We start from the raw sequence: 12,808 nt of genomic DNA on the forward strand, positions 1-12,808 counted from the left end.
ATTCAGCAACAGCCGCCGGAGCGTGGGAGACTGGCGGCAGCCGCCGGAGCGTGGGATACTGAGTCTTATTCAGCGGCAGCCGCCGGAGCGTGGGAGACGGGGAGCCTTATTCAGCGGCAGCCGCCGGAGTGTGGGAGACTGGGAGCCTTATTCAGCGGCAGCCGCCAGAGTGTGGGAGACTGGGAGCCTTATTCAGCGGCAGCCGCCGGAGCGCGGGACGGGTGCAGCAGGGAAATTTGTAAGTGGCAATTTTATATATGGCCCCCAAAGGATGTTTTCCCATTACAAATCACCCTTGCCATAAAAAAAGGGTCCCCATCCCTGAACTAGGATGTGGAGGGAGAATAGAATAGTGTGTCGGGCATAGCGAGCCACCGCGCCTGAAGCGCAGCGGTGCACAGATACGGTGTCCATACCGACATTCGGGACAACAAAAATAGTGAAAAACCCATGTCAACTTTTTGACTGTCGACCTTCCATCCATGCCGACCTTAAGCGTGTCGACATATTTCAGGTGTCGACCTTCTGTGGTCTACCCAATGCATGTCAACCTTTGGTGGGTCGTCCCAATGACCCAGGCAGACTTGTTATAGCTGATCTCACACACTTCCCCCTACAAAACACTCATGCCAACCAAGCACAATATGCATACATTTATATATGGCAATAACTGAGATGGGTACCTTTATCTAAAGCAGGGGTGTCCAAACTTTTTGCGACGAGGGCCAGATTTGGTGAAGTGTAAATGTGTGGGGGACGACCATTCAGTCTGACATTCTTTGAATCATTAATCACATCAGAATGGTCCCCCACTCTGCCCCCATTCACTCTATGTCCCCCAGCCTGCCCCCATTCACTGTATGTCCCCCAGCCTGCCCCTTCTTCACTGTATGTCCCCCCATTCACTGTATGTTCCCCATTCACTGTATGTTCCCCACTCTGCAACAATTCACTCTGTCCCCCAGCCTGCCCCCCTTCTCTTAAGGTCCATCAGTGCCTCCATTCATTGTATGTCCCCAAGCCTGACCCTCCTTCACTGTATGACCCCCCATTCACTGTATGATCCCCATTCACTATGTACCCCACTCTACCCCCCATTCACTGTATGTCCCCCAGCCTGCCCCTGCTCCCCCTTCTCTGAATGGCCATCACTGCCTCCATTCACTGTAAGTCCCCCAGCCTGACCCTCCTTCACTGTATGTCCCCCACTCTGCCCCCTCCCTTCTCTGTATGTTTCCCAGCCCCTTGTGTGAGCCAGAGGAGAGGCAAAGCAGGCACTGCAAGGACAGGAGATGCTTGGGCTCCCGCTGCTGCCCTCCTCCACTCTGCATGTTACAGGAGCAAGCTTCCCTCTTGCTGCCCCCCTCCCCAAACACTGCTGTCACTGATTGTGGAGTAGGGTGACATACGATTGCAGCAGCAGGGGTAGGACGCCAAACACATCTGACTGTGGCCGCCGGCACCGCACCACTGCAGCAGACAGCAAGGTAAAGGCGCGCTCGCCAGGGCCCCACCTTTAGTGTCCTGTGCTGTGCTTCCCACATCTGATGCTCTGCCCGCTTCCAGCTGGAGGCTGCGGGCCGCTTGAAATGACAGCATGGGCCGCATTTGGCCCCCGGGCCTAACTTTGGACATGCCTGATCTAAAGCCTTATGTGAATTTGGCATTGTACATGTAAGAATAGGGGGTTTGGTCCAGATTCTACTTATACTCACACTGTCCTCCACATCTCCAGATTTCCAACCCTTTAACAGCATTTTGGATGCGGGAACCTGAAGTTCATTTTCTAAGATCTGTTTTATATCCCCTGGAAATGAAGAAAGGAGCAATATCAAAGTTAAAATGTAGGAGAGTTCTGTACATTTTCCATGTATTTCACATTTTAATAACAGTGAGAAAAAAAGTTTTTTTTTTTTTTTTGAAAAACCAGTGCAAGGGAAAAAAGGCACAACAGACACCAGATGCTCATCATCCATCAGAAGCAGATAAGGCCCATACACACTGGGCGACTGAGCTGAAAGCCGCTCAAAACAGAAAGTTTGAGCGGCTTTCAGCTCAAAGCCGCCCAGTGTGTATGGCCCAGCGATGAGCGCTGCAGCGCGCTCCCGCATCATCGCCGGGAAAGCCGTTCATCTGCTGGTATTACCAGCAGATGAACGGCTTTGAGGACGGCTTTGCATAGCTCTGCGCTATGCAAAGTCGTCCCCTCCCCGCCGTCGGCGCCGGGCAGGGGGAAAGTCGTTCAGTGTGTATGCAATGATCATCGGAAGTCCCTGGTTGGGTGTACAAGACAGACAGACATTGTATAAATCCAACTACATTATGTTGTAGAATAGTAACACTGATCTACACCTCTGTGCTGAGTGTGTGTCACACAGTGATCGCTGTGATGACCACATCACTTCAAACACTTCCGCAACAGCTCAACTGCAATATTGTGAACTATTCTGTCAAAGCAGTGAGGAAGTACAGGGACTATAAAAGTGTATTCTGTTTATAGACACACAGATCCTAATGCTTCTGTAGAACATAGAATTGTCCTAGAAGCAGAAGTTCAGATGACTGTTTGGCAATCCCGAACGGTGCCCACACACGGTGAGATGTGTGCTAGGTGCGATTTGAGCTATTAATAATAACTGGGTGAAGTGTCACAGGCAGATTTTAGAAAAAGAGTAGAAAATGAAGATAGTGAATAACCAACATTAGACCTATTATAGGAAAAATTGGTATAGGGTACTGGGTTGGCGGTGCTCCCAAAAGGTTCAGCGAAATAACTGAATTAGGATAAGTGTCTACAGAAAGACGCAGGGAGAACAAAACGGGTTTTTGGGGCACACTTTAAATAGTAAGTAGGTGAAAAGATTGTGAACAAATGGGTGAAATAAAATCTAACCTTTATTTATTAACAGTAGGCAAAAATGACTTGACGGACGTTGTATTACGACCCTTTTTCTGCATTGTGTATTAACTATTATAATCGATTACCTCAGTTTAACTCGCATGCTATTCTGCATATTAAATTATCCTTTGCATCAAAACTGACGTGTGCGTGTATGTATTTTAAGTGTTAATAAATAAAGGTTAGATTTTATTTCACCCATTTGTTCACAATCTTTTCACCTACTTACTATTTAAAGTGTGCCCCAAAAACCCGTTTTGTTCTTCCTGCGTCTTTCTGTAGACACTTATCCTAATTCAGCGATTTGAGCTATACAATCTGTGCAAAGCAGGTCATGTTTCTTTGGTTTAGACCGACTCGGTTCATTCTTTAACATCCAAGTGGGATGGTAAAGATGTAAACCATTTAAATGTGTCGACATACATCATTTATACCATGGGTCTTCAAACTGTGGCCCTCCAGATGTTGTGAAACTAAAAATCCCAGCATGCCTTGCCACAGTTTTAACACTCCCTTATAGCAAAACTGTGGCAAGGCATGCTGGGATTTGTAGTTTCACAACATCTCTAGAGGGCCGCAGTTTGAAGACCCATGATTTATACCATAACCCACTTCCTGCACTCTCTGAAGTGTGCATTCCCCCATACACATAGGGCCGTATTTAATGCGGCCGGCAAGGATCCTGCCCCGGGCTCTCACCCTATTCTACTTTTCGGGGGAATCCTTGCTGCCGGAGGGCGGCGAGGATTCCCCCAACAAGCGAGGCTTGCGGCTAATGCAGGGAGCCCACGGCATTTAGCCGCGAGCCTCGCTGTTTTAGCTGCCGCATGCACCATTTCCACATCGCTGTAAAATCCCAGCGAGGCGGAAACTGCGTGTGCAGGGCTGCGAGCTGTGACAGCGACCAGTCACTGTCACAGCTCGCAAAAAGGCATTGCGTACTGCCCATAGTCTTATAGCGAAGAAGGTTTCAGTTATTTAAATCACGTTATTTCGTTCCCTCTTGACGATTACAAAGTTTCTCATTTAGAACCTTATTCTAATTCAATCGGTCCCCTGCGCATTCGCATGGGGGACCAATGTCTTTCACATGTGCAGACGCAGGGTGCGAACGAACACGGCAAACTACATGTTTGCCGTCCTACTTGCACCCTAGCAGTGTGGCAAGGGGGGAGCGACCGGGGGGCGCGGCACAGCCCATGGGAACGTGGGGCATTCCCATGAAAACTATGGGCGTTCCCATGGTAAATCGGCCAGTAACGCAGGTGCGGGGGGCAGGCAGCTGATGTCAGTGGATGTCAGCTGCCCGCCTGCTTCCTGCACAGGGTGCTCGCAGATCTCCAACACTGGAATGGAGTGTTGAACTACTCATCCCAGCATGCCTTGCAACAGTTTTAGCATGGTAAGAGACCAAAACTGTAGCAGTGCATGCTGGGATGTCTAGTTCAACAAAAGCTGGAGGGCCAAAGGTTCCCCATCCCTGCTTTACAAGCTATATCTATCATGCCCTCTGACTCTCTGCAGCAGGTTGCCACGTTAGGAGGATGACTATTCTCGATCCCTGCAGGCAGTGAATGACTGACACCTTTGCAGACTTGCTACTCAGTAACTCACTGTCTAAATTGATAGATTCACATTAAAGGGATGTACCACAACTGTTAAAGCCAATACCCTGTGTCCGATATCATCAGAACACAAGTCCAACATATGAAAGGGGCCAGCACAGCAGTTTGAAATGGAACGGGAGGTAACACGAACATTCCCCAACAGCTTACTTAGATTTCTAGCGGTGTCTAACTTCTGAGGTGACAATAATATGGGTCTTACCGACAGTGCAGCTATCTTCGAGAACTACATCCGCTGTCTTGTCTCTGTACTCCACTTTGAAGTCCAACATGCGTGATAGTCGTTCTACAACCTGCCGGCTGGAAACTACGGGGCGGAAGGCTGATGTAGAGGATGAGGAGGGGGAGGCAATAGATACAGAGGCGCTCAGCTGGGTGGGAGGACCAAATATAGGGTTCTGTATTGTTTCTCCACTGAATTCACTGAAATGGTAGTGCAGAAGAGGAGCGTTAGCCTACAAAGATAATATACGCACATATAGTGATAACACAAGCAGTAATCACCACTGATTCACACCTGCTGCTAGTAAACATTAAAAACCTTCTGTAACGATCGCCCAGTAAACACCACCAGTGCAACAGTGGCTCTAGCTGGGCTGTACAGAGTCTGGTGTGCTTCATAAATACCAAAGCAATGGAAGGCCGCAAACAAGCTGTAATTAGTGTGTGTGGGAGGCAGCACGGGATGTGTGTGTTGGTAGGGTCCATGCACGGTGCATGTCATTTTCTCCCACTGCTCTTAGAAACGCATTGAACAGTGATGGCGCAGCCTACAGTTTCTGCGCAACAGTTGCGACATCAGTGTGCAAAACTGGCACAAGCAGCAGTGGCTCTGCAACAATAAGTGCAGCTATATATATGTGCTTATTAGTGGAAATTAGACCAGACCTACCTTTGTAAAATGCCATTTTCCTGCGGTATTACCCCATTTATTGCTGCCTGTAAGGAAGAGAGAGAGAAACATTATTAGAGACCAGAATTCTGCCTGTGCTCCTGCTTCATACTATACACACACACACACACACACAGGACTGCTGAGGGACATCTGCACCTACTACACCCTATGGGGCCCAATTATGCGACTAATTATCCATAAACAGGAATCTCCAATACCTGCACCCATTCCTCCTGCTCCACTGTCAGCCACGTCCCCCATAGGTTTCAATGCTCCCCATGTATCAATTACAGGTACCATTGCATCAGGTCCCATTCTGCGATGGCGGTAGTCCTCTTGGACACCCTGTCCCTGCATCTGCAGGGACATACATCCCACTGAGAGGATCGCATAATGCAATGAGATCCTGGGCGGAAGATCCCACCCAGATTGCAATGCATATACAATCCTATGGTAAATGGGCCCCTTTGTCACCAATAACCAGAACTCCTGGTTTCAGGTTATAAAAGTGAAAACAAAAAACAAAAAAGGGACAAATCTGTCAAACCCTACCTCTAGAATAGAGGTTGATCAATTATTTGAGTGCCAAGTGAATTTGTCAAAATAGGTGTGAAAATTGCCCAAGCAAACATTTCTATTCATCATAGTGACCTGAAATGTTACACACACACACACACACACACACACATATATACACACATACACACATTATATATATACATACATACATACATACACACACACACACATATACATACATACACACACATACATATTTGAATGTATATGACAAATGTGAGCAACGCTGGAATTTCTTGCACCTCTCACAGATGTCACTAAAAGGGAAAGTGGTCATTTATAATAATTAGCAAACAGATTACATTAAGTATATTAATTGTATCAGTTCAGTGTAAAATAAACACATGCAGATACCAGATTCATGATAATTACATATATCCGATTTATCAGTGGGTGAAGCTTAAATGCCGTGAATTTACACTGAGCATGCCCAGAATGGTCTTCCTGAGGCTGAGACGGCAGGATAGAGACCTAAACCAAGGACACCGCTCATAAGTCCAGACTCAGACACAGATGCATGTACCACAAGAAAGCTCATCACCGGCATTTAGTCCATGGCAAGGGCAGCTAGCAGAAGGTGTGGACTGCAGCACTAGCAAATGGTGTGTGCGACTGGTTTGCCAATGCTGTGCTGACAATGATTGGCGCTTTTCTCTGACACAGATTTTGCTTTCGGAACAGGAATATACCGCTTTCAGACCGCAAATGCAGGGTCGCACCAGGACTTTTAAACGGTTCCGTCCCGGTGCTACTCTGCATGTGCAGTTCAGATTGCAGCAGCGAACCGGCAATATTGCCGGTTCGCTGACGTCATGAGGGGGCGCGGCGGAGCATCAGCACGTTATCCGGGGCGGGGGAGGAGGCAGCACTTGGAGCTTGCTTCAAGCGTGGTCTCCTCCATAGTGGACGGGAAACGGGTCGCTCGACCCGTTTATCCCGTTCACACCGCACGGCAATGAACCGGTAAGAACTTTCACATTGCACTAATTACCGGGTCGAATCGGCAAGAAACTGGCTTGTACCCAGTAATTAGCTGCGATGTGAAAGGGGTATTAATTGTGCTTATTTCTTATTTAGCTGAACACAACACAAGATGCGGAGTGGTTTCTGCGGATTGGATGAGGTTTTATAGCTTAATTGATGCCTCAACAAAAAAAGGGTCTGTGGAACGTTTAGTAAATAGTTTACAACACGGACACAGGTTAGATACAAGTGTTTGTGCAGTGGGCAGGGTGTAAACCAAATGTAAATACCGGTATATAAGCTACTGTGGTCCATACTCATCTAGAGTTCTAGACAGAAATACGCTAGTTTCACATGGATTTATTGGACAGCCCAGATGGTGTAATGGCTAGCATTGCCGCATCACAGCAACGAGGTTGTGACAAAATACAAGAATTTACATTAGTGTTGCTCATTCGATCTGGTGGGTCCCCAAATGGATTTAATGGTCCAATTAGCAGAACTGCTCTCCTCTTCAATTATCCTGTTTTGGGATTGACAAAGGCCCCCCCCCTACCCCACTGACCTTCCTACTCATACAAAAGAGACGTTCATTCTGAGTCTATAGACAAGGACTGGTCACATTGCGGTGCTACTATCTGGGCACATTGCTACAATGGTATGCCGTCATTAGCTCAACAGTGTCTAGGTCGGCAGTCAAAAGGTCAACCACTATTGGTCGACAGACAGGTGTCACATGAAAAGGTGGACATGAATTAGATCGACGTGTTCAATAGGTCGCCTCAATCAAAAATTAGACATGGAAAAACTACAAACATTTTTCATGTTTTTATTTTTTTTCAAGGACTTGTTCATACTTTATCATCCCGATGGGCGTAGAGCAGGGGTGGTCAAACCGGTCCTCGAGATCTACCAACGGTCCACGTTTTCCAGGTTACCTAGCTGGTGCACAGGTGTAGTCATTACTAACTGTCACATTTTAAAACATGCTGCATTCATTCCTACTATAGATCCACAGGCTGCCTGGAAAACATGCACCGTTGGTAGATCTTGAGGACAGGTTTGGCCACCCCTGGCGTAGAGGAAGAACATAATCGTGCCCGAAGCAATGCATGTCAACCTATGTCGGCAGTGATACAATAAAAAAAAACATGAAAACCTCACTTTAACCTTTACCCATGTCAACTGTTTCCCAGTTATCCATTTCCTACATTTTGATGATGTCATCATGGAAACTTGATCAAGTGCATTTAGCCGGAACAAATACATTTTGACCACAGTCAATATCTCAATGAACGCCGACACTGTTGTAATCTTTGTTAAAGCATGGGACAGAAGGATTATAAATTTAATCATGGTCATAAAGGAGGTTTAAAGTTATAATGCAATGTGTCACCTAACAGTGTCAGCACTGTCCCGTCGACAGCGACTACTAATAAAGATGGCAAGATGTTCTGCAGAAATCCTCCGATTGTGAGACAAGAACACCATGATGCTGGTCACCATGGCAATCCAACGTGACAGGCTGGTGGAGTCATCCTCCCCATACGTCAACATTCTATCATAACAGACCACTTCTAATAGTAAGAAAAAAAGCCCAGAAGAGAACTTTTGGCTTCTCCAAAATCATGAAGCAATGGCACGGCATCTCCTTATGGCATCCTTTGAGGATAGTCAATAGGTCGACACAATATGGTCGACATGAGCAAAAGTAAAGTGTGCCGAGCAAACAGTAGCAGAGCTTAGAAATTAAGCAGAAATCTCCCTGTGTGTACACCCCATTACTGGGAACCAACATGGTTTTTTGAGGGATAGGTCATGTCAGACTAACTTAATTCGCTTATTTGAGAAAGACCGTGTAAATTTGGACCACGGTAATGCAGTAGACATGGTTTATTTGGACTTTGCCAAGGCATTTGATACCTTGCCTCATAAGTAGAGATATGCAGATCCGGATTCACCCGTATCTCAAAACAGGATCTTATAGGATAACAGCTGTCACGTTTTGGCTCCAGAACATGTGACAGCCAGATAGCCAATAATTTTCCGTTTTGAGACACGGGTAAATCCGGATCTGCACATCTCTGCTCATAATAGGCTGTTCCATAAATGGAGGAGTTGGGTATAGGAGCTTAAATCTGTAACTGGGTTAGAAACTGGCTGCGAAACAGGGAATAGAGAGTAATGGTTAACGGTACATTTTCCAATTAGGTCACAGTACCAAACGGTGTACCTCAGGGTTCGGTGCTGGGACCAATTCTCTTTAACATGTATGAATGATCTTGGGGATGGGTTAACCCCTTGAGTGGTGGGTTTTGCTGGGGCAGGACAAACCAACCAGGACAGGTTTGTCCTGCCCCCGCAAAACCCACCACTCAAGGGGTTAAACCATCCCCAAGATCATTCATACATGTTAAATATAACTTTTCCCAGCACCAAACCCTGAGGTACACCGTTTGGTACTGTGACCCAATTTGAAAAGGTACCGTTACTCTCTATTCCCTGTTCCGCAGCCCCCCCCCCCCCCCACCTTCACTCACCTGTTCCACTGCCCCAACCGCCAAACATAGCAGCCACCACAGACGGCAGACTTGGGGATATTCGCGGCTCGGGAGGACTCTTGGCGCCTGAACTCCTGAACGCTCCCGAGTCCTCCCGAACATCCGAGCCTGCCGCCTTCGTCACTGCTGTAAAGTGAATGGCAGCTGGCGGCTGGGGAAGCAACAGGGGTCAGGGGAGCTCCGGTGTACGATCACCGAAGCAAAGGTGATGGGGGGATTGGGGGGTACGACAGGAGGGGGAGGGAGTGATGGGTGGGGGCTCGCAGTTGAGCCAAGGAAAGGGGGGGGATTTCCGGGCATACCACCCAAGCAATGTGACAATTTTAGCAGATGACACCAAATTGTGTAAGGTTATAAAATGGATGTCACCACTTTACAGAGGGACTTGTAAAATGAACTGAAATGTTTCCTTATATTGGAAATATAATCTTTTTTTACACAACATTTTTTATTTGAATTTATATAACAAATGTGAGCGACGTTGACATTTTTAGCAGATATTCTGCACATCTCTCATAGAGATGTTGGCATTCAAAACATTAAAATCCAAACCCACGGTTTCAAGTTTATTTAGCATTCTGCGATGTAGGGCATCAAAAGCCTTACTAAACTCTAGCTAGGCACCTCCAACTATTCATTTAGTAAAAAAAAGACCTTAAGAATTCTTTGAAATGATCTCCCCCAGTAATTCCATGCGGTTTATGATCATGTAAATTGATTGATTTGACATATTCTACAATGCTTTCATTTAGTAAGTGTTTTCCTTACTTGCCCTTCTACGGATGTGATGCAAACTGGTCGATAGTTACTTTTCTCTTACTTGAGTCCACTTTTGTGCAGAGGGACATTTTCCATTCTCTCCTCAGCTTGTGCCGTTGCACGTCTGATTACCTTCCTTCTGCCTGACAATACACTCCTCTTTGTCCTCATTATTTTGAGTCGGCTTATATTTCCTAAAAGCTTTTTTATGTTTTTCACACTGATTGTTAAGTCTTTTGTAAACCATAAAAGATATTTTGCGCTGCTGGTTTTTTTTTTTCCTTTTTCATTTTTCCCACCTTTCATGCACTCTTTCCAAATTTCTCACTCTACCAATTAATCACTTGAAGGCATATTTTACATTTAATTCATAAATATAATATGGTTTCAAATGTAGTATTGTTAGATTGGTATTCTTAACAGCTACTAAGAATACCAAACTATGACATGGGAACATAAAGTGTTACTGATATTCATGAACAGTAAAATCTGTAAGGAACAACCACTAGAGGGCGAATAAAGACGCATTTTCTCCTCCCAACCAAGTTCACTGTCCTCTAAACTAGCTCAGAAAGTACCACTATTAGTAGGAGCCAGAGGCCTATGGACAATTTTAAGAACCCAATCTTTTTGAGCCTTCCCCCCTCCTCTATATATCCTTGAATCCATACTTGAAACCTGATAAGACAGGTTTTTGGGCAGATTAACTATATCATTGTATGTGCAATTTATATTGTTGGTTGTGTGTTTAAGGTTTTAACTTCTTACACCACATGATAATTTGGTACTTGTGAGTTATCTGGACGCCCGATTTTTTGATTGTATGCCTTAAGTTAAGGCATACAATCAGATACGATGCGATGCGATATCGCATCGCATCGCATCGCATCGCATGCGACCATCGGATGCGATGACCCGATTTTTCCATAGGAATCAATGTTAAAATGATTCCTATGGAAAAAGGGGTCCTTTTCATACCCCTACTATCCAAGTGGGCATGGAGTTGGATATAAACCTGTGGCGAGCGTAGCGAGCCACCGAGCCCGAAGCGTGGCGAGCGAAGCGAGCCCCGCGAGGGGACGGTATTCCGTGTCCCCTCGCGGGGCTCGCTACGCTCGCCACGCTTCGGGCTCGGTGGCTCGCTACGCTCGCCACAGGTTTATATCCAACTCCATGCCCACTTGGATAGTAGGGGTATGAAAAGGACCCCTTTTTCCCATTGAATTCCATGTTAAAATGGACTCAGTCCATTTTAACATTGATTCCTATGGAAAAATCGGGTCATCGCATCGCATCGCATCGCATCGCATCCGATGGTCGCATGCGATGCGATGCGATGTGCCCGATCCGACCCGATTTTGAAATCGGGCGTCCGGATAACTCACAAGTACCGATAATTTATATTTTGAGAAGAATACGGATGGTGCAATGGGTAGCATTCCTGCCTCAACAACACTGAGGTCATGGGTTTGATAACTGTGCGGAGATTGTATATTCTCCCTGCGCTTACATAAATTTCCCACAATCTAAAAATATACTATTAGGTTAACTGGAGCCCCACCCCCCCACCCCCCCCACCCCCTCCCAAAAAAAGAACCCTAGTGTGTGCATTTGGGTCTACAGTGGCAGACTAGATGGGCCATGCCATTGAATTCTAGGTTTCTATATACGCTTATAACATACCAAACATACGTAAAATGCTAATAAATAATCTGCTCTGAATTTGTAGTAAGGTGCAATCGGTTGTGGGACACTATGCACTTTTTTTTGTGGGAGCTATTGAAATTATTTATTTGCTATTTACTATGCAGAAACTCATATAAGCAGTACCTTGTGTTATCAATCGTAATCTATATTTTAGACTGTCTTTATTTTAACATTTATTTGTAACAATCGGAATTACAAAATGGGAATTCAGGAAACTCTTATTTGACAAAAGACAAATGCAAAGCATTTTATGGTTTTGCCCATTTGGTATGTATGCAAATGAAAGAAAACTACACTTAAACTGAAGTCTCACTATTTAATATTCTACACTAGAGGGCGCCATTTCTACTCTTTCTATACATACAGCTGCCATAATTAATTTGGTGTTTCTGCGCCATACACAGGGAGCAATGTAAACTTTTGCTAAATGTTGCATCTTATTCACATTGTAGCTACGCACAGTGAAAACTTCACTGATGGGGGTCTATTTGTTACTTCTGAGACCCTCCGTTTTTTTTTTTGTTTTTTTTTTCGAGGTGGTGCTCCAAACACCCAGTGCACTGACCTAAATCGTGCATAGGGGTGTACGTATGTATGGACCCTCTCCCAAAGGAGAAAGGCCCCGTTACTACCCTAACCCCTCTTAGCCATAAGGCCCAAGAGGGAAAAATAGGGATCGGTGGGTCCTCCTCGCCAAAGCTTGGAGAGACCCTTTCCCCTCAACCCTCAGAAGGTTTAGGGCGGGTGTGTCATCCTCGCCAAAGCTTGGAGACCCTTGCGGTTTGGGGTCGGAAAAGTTGTGGTTGCTGATCACCTCTGG

The 12,808-nt window shown here is 45.9% G+C and overlaps 1 protein-coding gene across 1 annotated transcript in view; it reads right to left on the bottom strand.

The window, feature by feature from the left end:
- The window catches only part of FAF1 (Fas associated factor 1), a 299,655-nt gene that overhangs the window by 196,245 nt on the left and 90,602 nt on the right, over positions 1–12,808 (bottom strand). The window contains exons 3-5 of the mRNA XM_083157375.1: positions 5,417–5,463; positions 4,727–4,947; positions 1,716–1,807 (exon numbers count right to left, since the gene is read on the bottom strand). Of these exons, the coding sequence (XP_083013501.1) occupies positions 1,716–1,807; positions 4,727–4,947; positions 5,417–5,463 (360 nt within the window). The remainder of the gene's footprint in view (positions 1–1,715; positions 1,808–4,726; positions 4,948–5,416; positions 5,464–12,808) is intronic.

The sequence above is a fragment of the Crinia signifera genome, chromosome 8, assembly GCF_055691185.1.
Source record: "Crinia signifera chromosome 8, ASM5569118v1, whole genome shotgun sequence".
NCBI classification, from domain to species: Eukaryota; Metazoa; Chordata; class Amphibia; order Anura; family Myobatrachidae; genus Crinia; species Crinia signifera.